Below are 11,789 nucleotides of genomic sequence, written 5' to 3'. Positions count from 1 at the left end.
CTCCCCATCATGTGCAGGCAGGTGGGAGCTGCTGGGTGCAGCCCAGGGATCTGGGGAGCTGTGCCATGCCCCAGGAATCGCGCCTGTGGGAGCGTGGCTGCCAAAAGCATTTCCCAGTAAATATTTTGGAAGGGGATGGTGCAGCTTCTGCCCTTCTGCTGTCCCTCCAGCCCTCCATCTAACCCCACACTGCTGAGGTGTGAGGTGTTTTTGGGCACTCGTGGAGAATGGCAGCCCTGGTGATGGAGAAGAGCTCCCCAGGGAGCAGCAGCACCGCTCTGGATGGGGGACAGGACCCAAATCATCTCGGGAAAGCAGGAGAAGGTGAGGGGTGGCACAGTGAGGGGGTCACCTCCCCCTGAGCTGGGACAGGGGGACGAAGGTCAGGCTCCCTGCAGGAGGGTGCAGGGCTGACGTCAAAGGAAGCAGCTGTGATTTATGGGTTCCTGGGAGCGCTGCTCTCCGGGCTGTAACTCATCCCAGAAATGTCATCTCAGCCTTGAGCGTTATCGCTGCTCCCATCCCGGGTGGATAACGGCCTGGGGAACAGGGGGGCTGTTTGCAGTCCCAGCTTTTGCAGTCCCAGCCCAGCAGCTCCGTGTGTTTAACATTCAGCAGCTCCATGTGTTTAACATTCAGCAGCTCCACGTGTTTAACTTTCAGCAGCTCCATGTGTTTAGTATTCATCTTTCTCTGGGCCATCTTGGTTCTAGTGCACAGCATTTGCTGATTTTGGGCTCAGCATGGCTCGTTATTGATGATGGTTGTGCTGTGAGACGCTGCTGTCCATCATCATTGTTATTTATCCATTTTTACCCATCAAAGGTKGGACTCGATGGCCTTGGAGGTCTCATTCACCCCCAGTGATGGTGTGGCTCTGTGATTGTGCCATGGATCCGAGCCCAGGGGTGGCTGCAAGGCACGGCAGGAGGTGGCCAGGGGGCTGGGGCTCCCCGCTGCCCCTCGGAGCTGCCTCTGGCCGCAGTGGCCGTGGCTGTGGATCCCTCTGGCCGCAGTGGCCGTGGCTCTGGGTGTCTCTGGTCAGAGTGGCCGTGGCTGTGGGTGTCTCTGGCCGTGGCTGTGTGTCCCTCTGGCCACAGTGGCTGTGGCTCTGGGTGTCCCTGTCCCAGCCCAGCTCTGGCCAGCACTGACCCCCAGCCCCGGCCGTGCGTGGGGAGGCGGCTCCGGCCTTGGCCCAGCCCCAGTGACGGTTCTTATCTCCGGGCTGACGGCGCAGAATCCTTCAGCCCCTCTACTTAAGGCAGCGAGCGGCGGGGCCGGGCCAGAGCCGCGCTCAGCACAGACAGACAGACAGACAGACAGACACCAGCACTGCCACAGCCACCCCACGGCTCTGATCCTGCAGGGAAATGTTGCCAGCAACATCCAAACTCTGCGCTGCCATCTCCTACCGGCACCTGCGCAACATGACGGGTGAGTGTGCCCTGCACGGGCACCAAGGGCTGCACAAAGGATTCTCTTTCTGTCCAAACTCCTCAGAGTGCTGCTCAGGGCTCAAGGATCTTCTCCCCACCCTGTTGCACGTTGGGTTTTGTGATTTACTATCCCTTTTTGTCACCATAGCTGGGCTGCATCGTGTCCCATGGGATAAGCTCTGGGTCACGCTCCCCCCGTGGCTCTGAGGATTTTGTGCCTCTGTTTCCCATCTCCATCCTCTTTCTTGCACRATGCTCCTCAGCATTTCTGCTGCTCTGTGGCTTGGAGCTGGAGCCAAGCTCAGGATTGCTTCAGACAATCTGCCAGGGCAGTGTGATGGCGAACAGCCCGCAGGGACTCTGCGATGGTGACAAGCAGAGATGTTTCCATGTTCTGTGTTTAATTTGGGGGAAAAGCCCGCGCCAAGGCTCTCTCAGTGCTGTGCCAGAGGGTGAGCTGCTCTTTCCCCAGGTCTGAGGAGACAAGCRGCCGTGGCCATCAGCCAGGAGCTGAGCAGACTCGCCTGTCACAGCCCCGGAGCCAGTGCCTGGATCCACCAAGTGCGCAGGAGGAGCTCCCTGCTCAGTAAGTGACACCCGAGGGGCTGCTCCCTCCTGCCATGGGGTGACCATCACGGAGAAAACCTGCCTGAGGGTGGGCTGTGCCTCTGCTGGACCAAAGGCAGAGGGGAGCGGGGTTTAATCCCCATTGCCCGGGCACAGAGAAGGGGATTTGGTGTWGGTAAAGCTCATCTGGCTCATTCTGCACTCACCCCTGCCTTTGTCTGCTCCTGGCAGGCTCAAGGCTGGAGGAGAAGCCCTTCAGCGAGATGGAAATGTCTTACATCAAGCAAGGAGAGGAAGCCCTGCAGAAATCCCTCCGAATCCTGGAGGACCAGGATGACTGGAAGACAGAGACGGTGGCGGTGGGTGCTCTGCCCTGTGGCGCTGATTTGCTCACTCCTGTGAGCGGTTCTGGTGCCAATTCTGCCATCCCATCTGCAGGGTAAYGGAGACAAAGTGCTGAGCAAGGTTCTGCCGGGCGTGGGGAAGGTGTTCCGGCTGGAGGTGGTGGTGGAYCAGCCCCTGGACGCCGTGTACGGAGAGCTGGTGGACAACATGGAGCAGATGGGAGACTGGAACCCCAACGTCAAAGAAGTCAGGGTACGAAATGTGTCAGACCTGTCAGTCAGGGTTTTATCTGTTTTCCTGCTGCAGATGGAGGGGTTTTTTTTTGCAGTATCTGTGTCGCTGCTGCAGCAAGAGGCAAGTCTGGAGCAGCTTTTGGGTGACTAATTCTGCAGGAAATGCACTTCAGTTCTGCTGTAAATTTGGGCTGATCTGGAGGAGAAATAGCCCCAAGGCACAAGGCATCAGGGAAGCAATAAGGGAAATAGCTTTTCACGCAGGAATTTAAAACAGTTCTGCATCTGGGGGTGAACAAGTATTTGGAATTATTGTTGATGTAAACACCAAGCTCTTGTCCGAACACCCAGTAACCAAAGGCAGATTTTAGCTGTGCTTGCAGTAAACACTTCAAATGGAAGTTTTCATTCTAAACTGCAGATTCTRGAGAAGATTGGGAAGGACACGGTGATCACCCACGAGAAGGCAGCAGCGACCCCGGGGAACATYGTTGGGCCCCGGGACTTTGTGAGCGTCCGGTGCGCCAAGAGACGCGGCTCCACCTGCGTCCTGGCCGGAATGTCCACCACCTACGGAGCCATGCCCGAGCAGGAGGGCTTCATCAGGTGTGTCTGGGCAGCACGAGCTGCTGAGGGAACCCCAAAGCCTAAAATGCATTTTGGAGGTTTAAAACCAAAGGTCCATCTGACTTCTCTCCACACCAGGGCTGAGAACGGTCCCACGTGCATGGTCCTGCGGCCGCTGGCCGGCAGCCCCTCCCAGACCAGGCTCACCTGGCTGCTCAGCATCGACCTCAAGGTACCCGGGGCTGGGACAGGGTGGGGACAGCCAGGGGCTGGGGGACAGCCAGGGGCTGGGGGACAGGAGGTGCTGACCACAGGCTGTGTCTGCTCCCCTCCAGGGATGGCTGCCCAAGACCATCATCAACCAGGTTCTGTCCCAGACACAGGTGGACTTCGCCAAACACCTGCGGCAGCGCCTGGCACGGCCGGTGCCCGTCAGCTGCTGACCACGACCTCGGACCACAGCCTGCTGACCATGACATGCTGACCACACCCTGCTGACCACAGCCTGCTGACCATGATCTGCTGACCACAACTGCTGACCACGCCCTGCTGACCACGCCCTGCTGACCACAGCCTGCTGACCACAGCCTGCTGACCACAACTGCTGACCACAACCTGCTGACCACAACTCTGACCACAACTCTGACCACAACCTCTGACATGCCCTGCTCACAACCTCTGACCACGCCCTGCTGACCACAACCTCTGACACGCCCCGCTGACCACGCCCCGCTGACCACGCCCCGCTGACCACGCCCTGCTGACCACGCCCTGCTGACCACACAGTGCAGGGCTTTCTTCAGAGGCAAAGTAGGGAATCTTGTCACTTCAAACAGCCGAGGCCTTTAATAGCAGACTCCACTAATTAATACATAGTTTCAATCAATAAATCTACAGATTTATTTATTGAAACTCACTGTATAAGTGCAGGACCAAAAATTTAATTCCTTTGCTTCACTGATCACGTGCTGGCTCAGGCAGCCAACTCCACCCTCCCTAATTACTTCCAATGAATAAATAAAGCTTTAATTAGTGCTGTCTACAGTTAAAGATCTGGGCTGATGAGTTCTTCCCAGGGAGATGCCTGACTGGGAAGGTACATCCTCAGTGAGGCAAATGAAGGCCTGACTGAATCTCAAATTTTACTCTCCCCAAACTCAAACATACTGCTTAACTATTTTGTTCCCTCTCCCCYTGAAAGCAGCTCTAATTTATTTTTTCCTGTACAGACACACAAGTGTCAGATTATTTATTCATCCAAAGCTCTGCAATGATGATCCTGCACACAGTCAATCTTCCACTTGAAAGATCTCCAAGTGTAGTTATTTTGAATTTAAATGTCACTTGTAACAATTAACAAGACAAAAACAATAATAAAAAGAAGAGTTAAAGCCTTTATTTTTAAACTGGTTTCCAGTTTGTGGGGAAAAAAATAGTTTGGACAGAAGCCCAAATTTCAGTCTTACATGCAGCTGTCTGATTGGAACAGAGCTGTCCTGGCTGGGAGCTGTTGGTCACCATCAGCCAAACCCCTGAGCACAGGGGTCACTGTACCTACACCTGGAGGGTCCACTACAATGGGACCTGAGAAGGTACCTCAACACCCCCTTCTCCATAAGTGACACTCTGATGGCATTGGGGCCCCCAGAGATGCTCCAAAGGAGCACAGAACACCCCAGAACTGCCCCACAGTGACAGTGGAGAGGGTGTAAACACACACACACAACACACACACACACACACAACACCTGCCAGCCAGGGCTGCCTCTGCCTCAGCCTGCTGGGTCCTTGGCTGAGCACTGACACAGAGATTGAGGTTCCTCTGCAGTAAATCCAGTGTCAGGGTCTATGGCTGCAATAAATCCACGGTGTCAGGGTTTTTATGGCTCCCAGGGTGGGCTCCTCCTGCCATCCACCTCTGTCTCCACATGGTACAGGACATCAGCCAGGGTGTGCTCCACCACGGCCCCCCAGCCCATGTCACTCATCTGCAGAGGGAAGCACAGTCAGCTCCACACCWGGACAAAGAGTGATCACCCATTCCAGGGCTGGTTCCTGCCTGAAAACACTAGTGTGGAGGGGAAATTCCAAATATTTCCTTAAGTACTGATAAATGGGGCCAACACGGGAAACAATCTGCCAAGAGCAACAAGATAGCATCWACTATTTAATTAAAATTTAATGACTTAATGGGATGATTTATTGTCCTTRAGTATTTTTAAACATAATCCTTTTGGCTACACTATCCAGGTACTGAGACTGAAGAACAGGAACAGGTGTGGAATAAATCACACCAAAACACCTTTGATTTGAGGCTCTCAAATGGGGGRTGGGGGAAGTTTCAGTTTTACTTACGGGATGGTAAGTGATGTCTCTGGGTGGATACTTGAAATATGGCCCGAAGTTTATAGAAACCTGTGGAAGATATGTTTTCATTGGATCTAAAATCCAGGAAAATTTCTTTAGCCCTCTTTCATTGTCCCTTCCTATTCCTGAGCCCACCCATACCCTGTGCAAGCCCAGAGGAACAAACACTGCTGATATTTCTTCAGCAATTTGATAATTTCATTACACATGCAAACAGCAACATTGTTCCAGAATCCCTAAAATAATTCCCATCTTTCCTTTTCACTTGGCACACCCCCAGAATGCCCAAACTTTGTGCATTACWGAAACTGATGGATGTAGGAATTCTCTTTCAAAGACCCCTCACTTACCGTGCAGCCTTTGTACAAAGAAATAGCAGGAAAATAAACCCCCTCAAAGATGTCCTTAAAGGCAACTCCTTGGCTGACACCATTCTTGAAGAATATGATCTGAAAAATGAAGGGTTTTCCCACTGATGGTGGCTGTCAGGACACAGMAACCCTGACAAGGTTAATCCCAGCTCCCTTTCACTCAAGCCAGGAATGTTCTGAAGTGACAGCCACAACTCACCTGGCTTCCAGGGGCTTGCTTTAGGCTCTTCTCTGCTTTGTCCACAAAATCCTTCTCTTCAAAGTACAAGTAGCTTTTGAATTTGATCAAAGCCTGAAATAGCAACAAACAATGTCATAAACAAACCTGAAAAACTGTTACCTGTCACTTGTCCTGCTTGGAGACAGGTGTGCCTGGTGTCAGAGTACCTGTGAGCAGTGCTTCCCACAGCTCAAAGATTAGAAAGGAGATGTGGGCAATTCCATCCAGGAGTATTTTGCTTTCTTGAGATCAACACTTTGGGCCTTCCCTATGAACCACGGAGGTACCCAGAGGCAGGATGGGAAGGATGCACAGGAAGGGGTGCAAGTGAGGCCACAGCAACTTGTTTTCCATTTATCCACCTGCCAGTGCTTAATCCAACAGTGAACTSGCACCTCACCTTGTCTTTGTAGGTGTCAGGCAGGGATTTGGCTGTCTCAGTATCCTCTGGAAGGCTGATGTAAAAGCCCAGGACATCACCCTGGCCATAGCCAGAGGAATAGTGTTTCCCWATGGACTGGTGAAACTTGGTTCCCTTTTTACTGCGCCAGGAGTAACTGAACTTGTCATAGCCCAGAGGGGCCTGGAGGTTCCCTGCAGAAACAAACACTTTGTCATAAACACACAGAGTGCAGCAGCAGCAGCACCTGCTAAGAAATATTTGTAAAAGTATTTACCCAAGGGCTGTGACCAGCCTAGTCTGGCAGCTGTGTCTGGAGGCATCTCATCCATGGAGATTTCAAAGTACCAGGCTCCTTTCCGCACGCCGTGCGAGGCTCGCACCATGGAATAGCCCTTCTCACCAATAACAGTCAGTCTGTCATCWGAGATCTTCAGCTGGGGAGCTGCAGGGGAGCACACGAGCACTTATTTGTCATTTTTAAGGTGATGCTGTCAAAAGGCAAGTGAACCTCTGACAGCATTGACATCTGAAACATCACTGATGGGAAATGAGAGATGTCTCTGTGAGGAAACACAACTCGTGCAGGTTAAAAAGCTCTGTACCTCGGTCGTGCAGYGCCAGGAGGACTCGTTCATACAGGCAGGCTCTGTACAGATCCCCAGGAATTGGTTTTCCTGCCCAACAGTCCAGCTCCAGCTTTTCAGGGTCGGGTGCATGGGGGTCAGGCTCGGCCAGGATGTAGCGATAGCCGTCCTTGTTGAAGGGATGTTCCAGAGGGTACCCGTGGGGTGGGAGGCGCTGAGCCGAGAACARCGGGTCACTGAAACACAGAAACTGCATGCTGGCATCACCCAGATGGGCCAGGACATCCCCTGCAGAGGGCTCAGGGGCTGCACAGCCATGAAATGTGTGTGAAATGAGAGCACACTCACTCATCCACTGTGAATCATTCACCAGCACAGGGCTCTGCAGTGACCCCGGGCACCCACCCAGGGCACAGACAGCTGGGGGGCAGCTCCAGACACCCCAATGCCCATCCCACAGCCATCCCTGCACTCTGTGCCTCTCCTCCCCTCTCACCTGCGGGTTTTCTTGGCTGTTCCTGTGGTTCCTCCATCCTGCTGCTTGCGTTTGGCTCCTCGGCCCTTCCCGCTGCCCCCRGCAGCCATTCCCCCTGGACACAGAGCAGGCACAGTGAGGAGCTGCTGCTCAGGGAGTGCCCTCACACATGGAATCTCCAGGCACAAGAAGCCAAACCAAAATCAGCTCGTGGTGCCTTTGTCCACAGTTAAAGTGAACCAGACTGTACTGCCAACGAGCACAACAAAATCCACAACTTTCATGTGGCTTCTGGTGAGCTTTTGAGGTGTCTAAATTTGGAGCAGAAGCTAAGGAGACTGAGCAGCAAAACAAGCTCAACAYGAGCTTTTAAGGTGAGAATTAAGAATATTTTCTGTCATCAGAAAATTTACAGGCAGCAGCACTGGGATCCACTTCAGGGGYGTCATCATCAATGCCAGTATGGTTATTATTAATAATATTATTAATATTATTATTATTACTACTACTACTTCTACTATTATGACTATTATTTGGTTTCATGGAGATTCCAGTCACAGCTCAAATCYATTTCTGCAGAAGCAGCAGAAACCCAGCCTACAGCACAGCCACCATCCCAGTGATCCTGTGCTGGAGGAACACTGACACCACCCAGCAATAAGCACTTAATGCTCCATTTCCATCTACAAAATGAAATACAAACCAAAGTTGAGGAAAAATGAAAAGCAAGAGGTGTTTCTCTTCAGTACAACTGAAGTCAGTTCTATGATTGAACAGCAAATCAGTTTGAACTCAGCACTCAGTTATAAAACTGCAGTGCAGGAAAAGCTACATGTCAAATTGAATCAAACTAATATCAGCATGTTTTAATAAATTAAATCATACATGCATTTTTCCAAAGATATTGCTGCTGATTTTTAARAACACTGTACTGTAGATAAACACCTTCACAAACCACATTTGTGTGGTAACTAAAAATCCAGTCAGCTCTTCCATTAGCAGCACTCCCTTACAGTGTAAGGGATCCAAACCATCCAGGAACACCATATTCTGCACAAACATGACCTGATCCTGCTGCACTCACTGATTTCAGTGCAAACAAAACGTTCAGGCTCTCCAGTTTGTCAACAATGACTTGCCCAAACCATCACACTGTAAATTTCATACTAATCATTTAAGAATTAAAACTAAAACATCAGGTCAATTGATACAGAATAAACATGACTGTAAAATAAATTAAAAAACCATAAACCAGTCAAGCAGGGCAGAATATGGCAATTAAAAGCTTCTAACTACTAAAGATTAAAGAGTGGAATTGCTGGTTTGTACTAAAGTCTGACTGCAATCACATTAGGGCACATTTTCATTTTTTAATTGACTTTGGCTTCTAAGAGAATCGAGCAAAAAAAGCTTTGCAAACAGCAATACTTAAGTTTTAGAGGCTGAAAGGTAAATATTTACCTCCCAGAGAGGCTCCACCTGCAAGAACAGAAGGGGCACCACATGTTTTGTCAGTCTCCCAGAAATTAAATAAAAAACAACCAGYGCATGACATGGAAACAACACACCTGAGATATCTGTAACCTGCTTTAAAAAGTCCTAAATTTCTCCTGTCTGTACTGCTGGGATGTGTTGGAAACAGATTATTAATAAATAAACCCAGCAGCAGTTCATTTACTGCAGTAAGGTCACCCTGAGGACCCTCAGAGAGAAGGGAAAGCTGAGAGCACAGGAATYATCCACAGAAAGGAACAGCAAAACACAAGCAGTGAGCACAAGGAATATTACAAATACATATATACACATATTTATAATTTCTCCAGCTACTTTCAGTTCTCAGAGGGAAATGTGAATAACACAATGAGATAAATTAAAACCATTCTAGGAGCCAAGGGACAAGCTCAGCATCTCAATTTATCTGGYCACTGTAAAGAAACAGCTGAACCTTCCCAAGAAGTGAAGTTAATCTCACTATAAAAAGGCACAAGAGACTGCTCTGAGCATAAGCATAAGCTCAGTTCACACGCCAGTTTAACTGCACAGATGCCCAGAGGACTAAGAAGTGCAGCTTAGTCCCAAACAGCCAAACCCCTCCCWAAAGAACTTGCCATTTAAGCTTCCACTGGTGGACACGGCGTTGTTCTGTTTCTGRTTGTCATAGGCTGGACCAATATTGGCAAGATCCTGCAAGAGACAAAATAATTATTATTTAACCAGCTCCAACACCTGGTTAAAGGGTGTTGGAGCTCCCATCCATGGCTGGCACAGCACAGGCACAGATTCACCCCTGGACTGAGCAGAAGGGACCCCCCACCCCTCCTCTCAAATCCTCACCTTCCTCCTGSCTCTCATCACATACCTGGTCTAGAAGCCCAAATTTGGGGTAATCTTCCTCTGGGTCTTTACTGCCTGGGTCTGGATGTTCTTTCACCAGGAACACATCTCTTTCTTTACACTAAAACAGCAAAGTTTTAGTTACACAGGATAAGATCATAACAAATTCAATACCAAGTGTTTAAATCCCAGTATTTCCTATTAATCTGTTGCTAAGAAGCAACATCATCTTCACCCTCTAGCTCCAAGCCCAGCCCTCAGCACATACCAATGTCAGAAAACCAAAATTTGTGGATTTCCCCTCAATTCTTACCATGGTTTTGACAATATTATTGGGCCAAGTCATTTTGCCAGGCCTCTGGCGTGTTGTCATACACTCCCAGTATTTATCAATAAATGGGATAATATCCTGTAAGAACAGAAAACATTTGTGTGARCTCCTCCTCCCTGACACCAGCAGTGAGGTGAGCCTGTGGTGGTTCCAYTGCAGCCAAACCTTGTCCTTGGAGAACATTGTCTTGGGGTGCTCATCCTGTGTCCTCGACTGCCACGTGAGGTTGGCCAGAGCACTAAGGCACATTTCCTTGAGATCTGAAAAACAAAACACCCCAGGGCTACAATTACACTTGGTGGGAAGATCAGACACCCATGTACACTGTGATCACCACGAGTAACTGCAAAACTTCCCAAATTCAGTCCTGACTCAGCCCTCACTGAACACATTTACACCACCTTCATAAATTAATAGCAAAGCATTTTTAGAAGAAGCCATGCATGGTTGTTAATATGGGATYTTTGGTCATTTTCCACTTGTCTCAGCAGAGCCCTCCCACTGATTTAGACAAAACCAAACTTCCAGGATGATGCTGCACAGAACATCTCCCAGTGTGCTTYTCCCAAACTCACTTGCTTGTTTCCTCAGGAAGTAGGTGTTCCCACTGTGGTGGCACACATTGCAGTGGAAGCTGTAGTTGGTCATGAAGGGCAGACACGACCTGGRAAAAGCAGCTTTGTCAGGGCTGGGTATGCTGTAATTATTGCAGATCCCCCTTTKCYCCAGGCTGAGCCCTTCCCCAGCTCCCTCAGCCCCTCCTGGGGCTCCAGACCCTTCCCCAGCTCTGTTCACTTCCTTGGACATGATCCACAGCTACTCAATGTMCTTCTTGCAGTGAAAGAAAATTAATTTACCACACTGGGTTTCCTTCCCCGAAACCCCTAACATTTACAGACTCAGAGTTTTTCATGGGGGTGCTTTTCTCATGGGCAATGCTTTATTTATACACTACAGCAGTTCCCAGGTATTCAGGAACACAGACATAGCCTGGTCCTTGGGAACTCAAGACTCCAAAAACCCCACTTTTGTCACCAAAGCCCCTGCCAGMGCTCACATACGTGGTGTCAATGCCGAAGGTGTCAGCTGTGAACCACTTGGTGCAGATTCCACACTGCAGCTCGATCTCCCCGAGCTGCCGCGTGTTCTCCTCATCCCCCGAGCCCCCCTGGACATCCATGGCCTCGGYGCCGTCCCCAGCAGCGTCCTGCAAGAGAACAGAGGCAGCAAACAAACAGTGCCCGGGGCAGGCAGGAATCTGCCGTGACAGGAGTTTAGAGGGAATAAATCCTTTCCCCTAATCCATGGCAGCGTTGCGAGCAGGCTGGAGCTGTTCTGTAGCTCACGGGTGAATATTTAATTTCCAAAATAATCCTTTAAGGAACCGACGCTGGCACAAAGGGGATGTTAAATCCCTTCGGGCTGAACCAACCCCGTCCCTGCCCRCAGCACCTACCAGGGGCTCCTTGCCGTTGGCCGACTCGGTCTCCAGGGCTGCGGTGACATCGACCATGGCGCTGTCCCCCCTGCCAGGGCACAGAGATCAGAGCGGAGCC

General features: G+C 50.5%; 2 protein-coding genes across 3 annotated transcripts; one reads left to right on the top strand and one right to left on the bottom strand.

Annotated features, from left to right (window-relative positions):
- Positions 1-1,316: 1,316 nt before the first annotated feature.
- STAR (steroidogenic acute regulatory protein) lies at positions 1,317-3,592 on the top strand. Its single transcript, XM_057386811.1, has 7 exons — positions 1,317-1,434; positions 1,909-2,022; positions 2,235-2,362; positions 2,442-2,600; positions 3,003-3,187; positions 3,287-3,380; positions 3,484-3,592. The coding sequence occupies exons 1-7, from the start codon at positions 1,371-1,373 to the stop codon at positions 3,589-3,591; spliced, it is 852 nt and encodes a 283-aa protein (XP_057242794.1). The 5' UTR covers positions 1,317-1,370; the 3' UTR covers position 3,592.
- A 925-nt stretch (positions 3,593-4,517) lies between these two features.
- Positions 4,518-11,767, bottom strand: ASH2L (ASH2 like, histone lysine methyltransferase complex subunit). Of its 2 annotated transcripts, XM_057386808.1 has the most exons (16): positions 11,690-11,767; positions 11,295-11,440; positions 10,809-10,897; positions 10,399-10,493; positions 10,216-10,311; positions 9,928-10,023; positions 9,677-9,752; positions 9,030-9,047; positions 7,590-7,683; positions 7,112-7,329; positions 6,784-6,951; positions 6,507-6,700; positions 6,086-6,178; positions 5,866-5,964; positions 5,504-5,563; positions 4,518-5,136 (listed from the first exon to the last, which is right to left on the bottom strand). In XM_057386808.1, the coding sequence occupies exons 1-16, from the start codon at positions 11,744-11,746 to the stop codon at positions 5,029-5,031; spliced, it is 1,707 nt and encodes a 568-aa protein (XP_057242791.1). In that variant the 5' UTR covers positions 11,747-11,767; the 3' UTR covers positions 4,518-5,028. The 2 variants fall into 2 exon arrangements, with proteins under 2 accessions (XP_057242791.1, XP_057242792.1); XM_057386809.1 differs by lacking the exon at positions 9,030-9,047.
- Between the last annotated feature and the right edge of the window lie 22 nt (positions 11,768-11,789).

This window comes from Malurus melanocephalus, unplaced genomic scaffold (assembly GCF_030028575.1).
Source record: "Malurus melanocephalus ecotype Western Australia unplaced genomic scaffold, MMel_1.1 scaffold_1061, whole genome shotgun sequence".
Classification (NCBI taxonomy): Eukaryota; Metazoa; Chordata; class Aves; order Passeriformes; family Maluridae; genus Malurus; species Malurus melanocephalus.
Note: the sequence above shows the minus strand (reverse complement) of the source record. Positions and strands in the feature narration are given on the sequence as shown.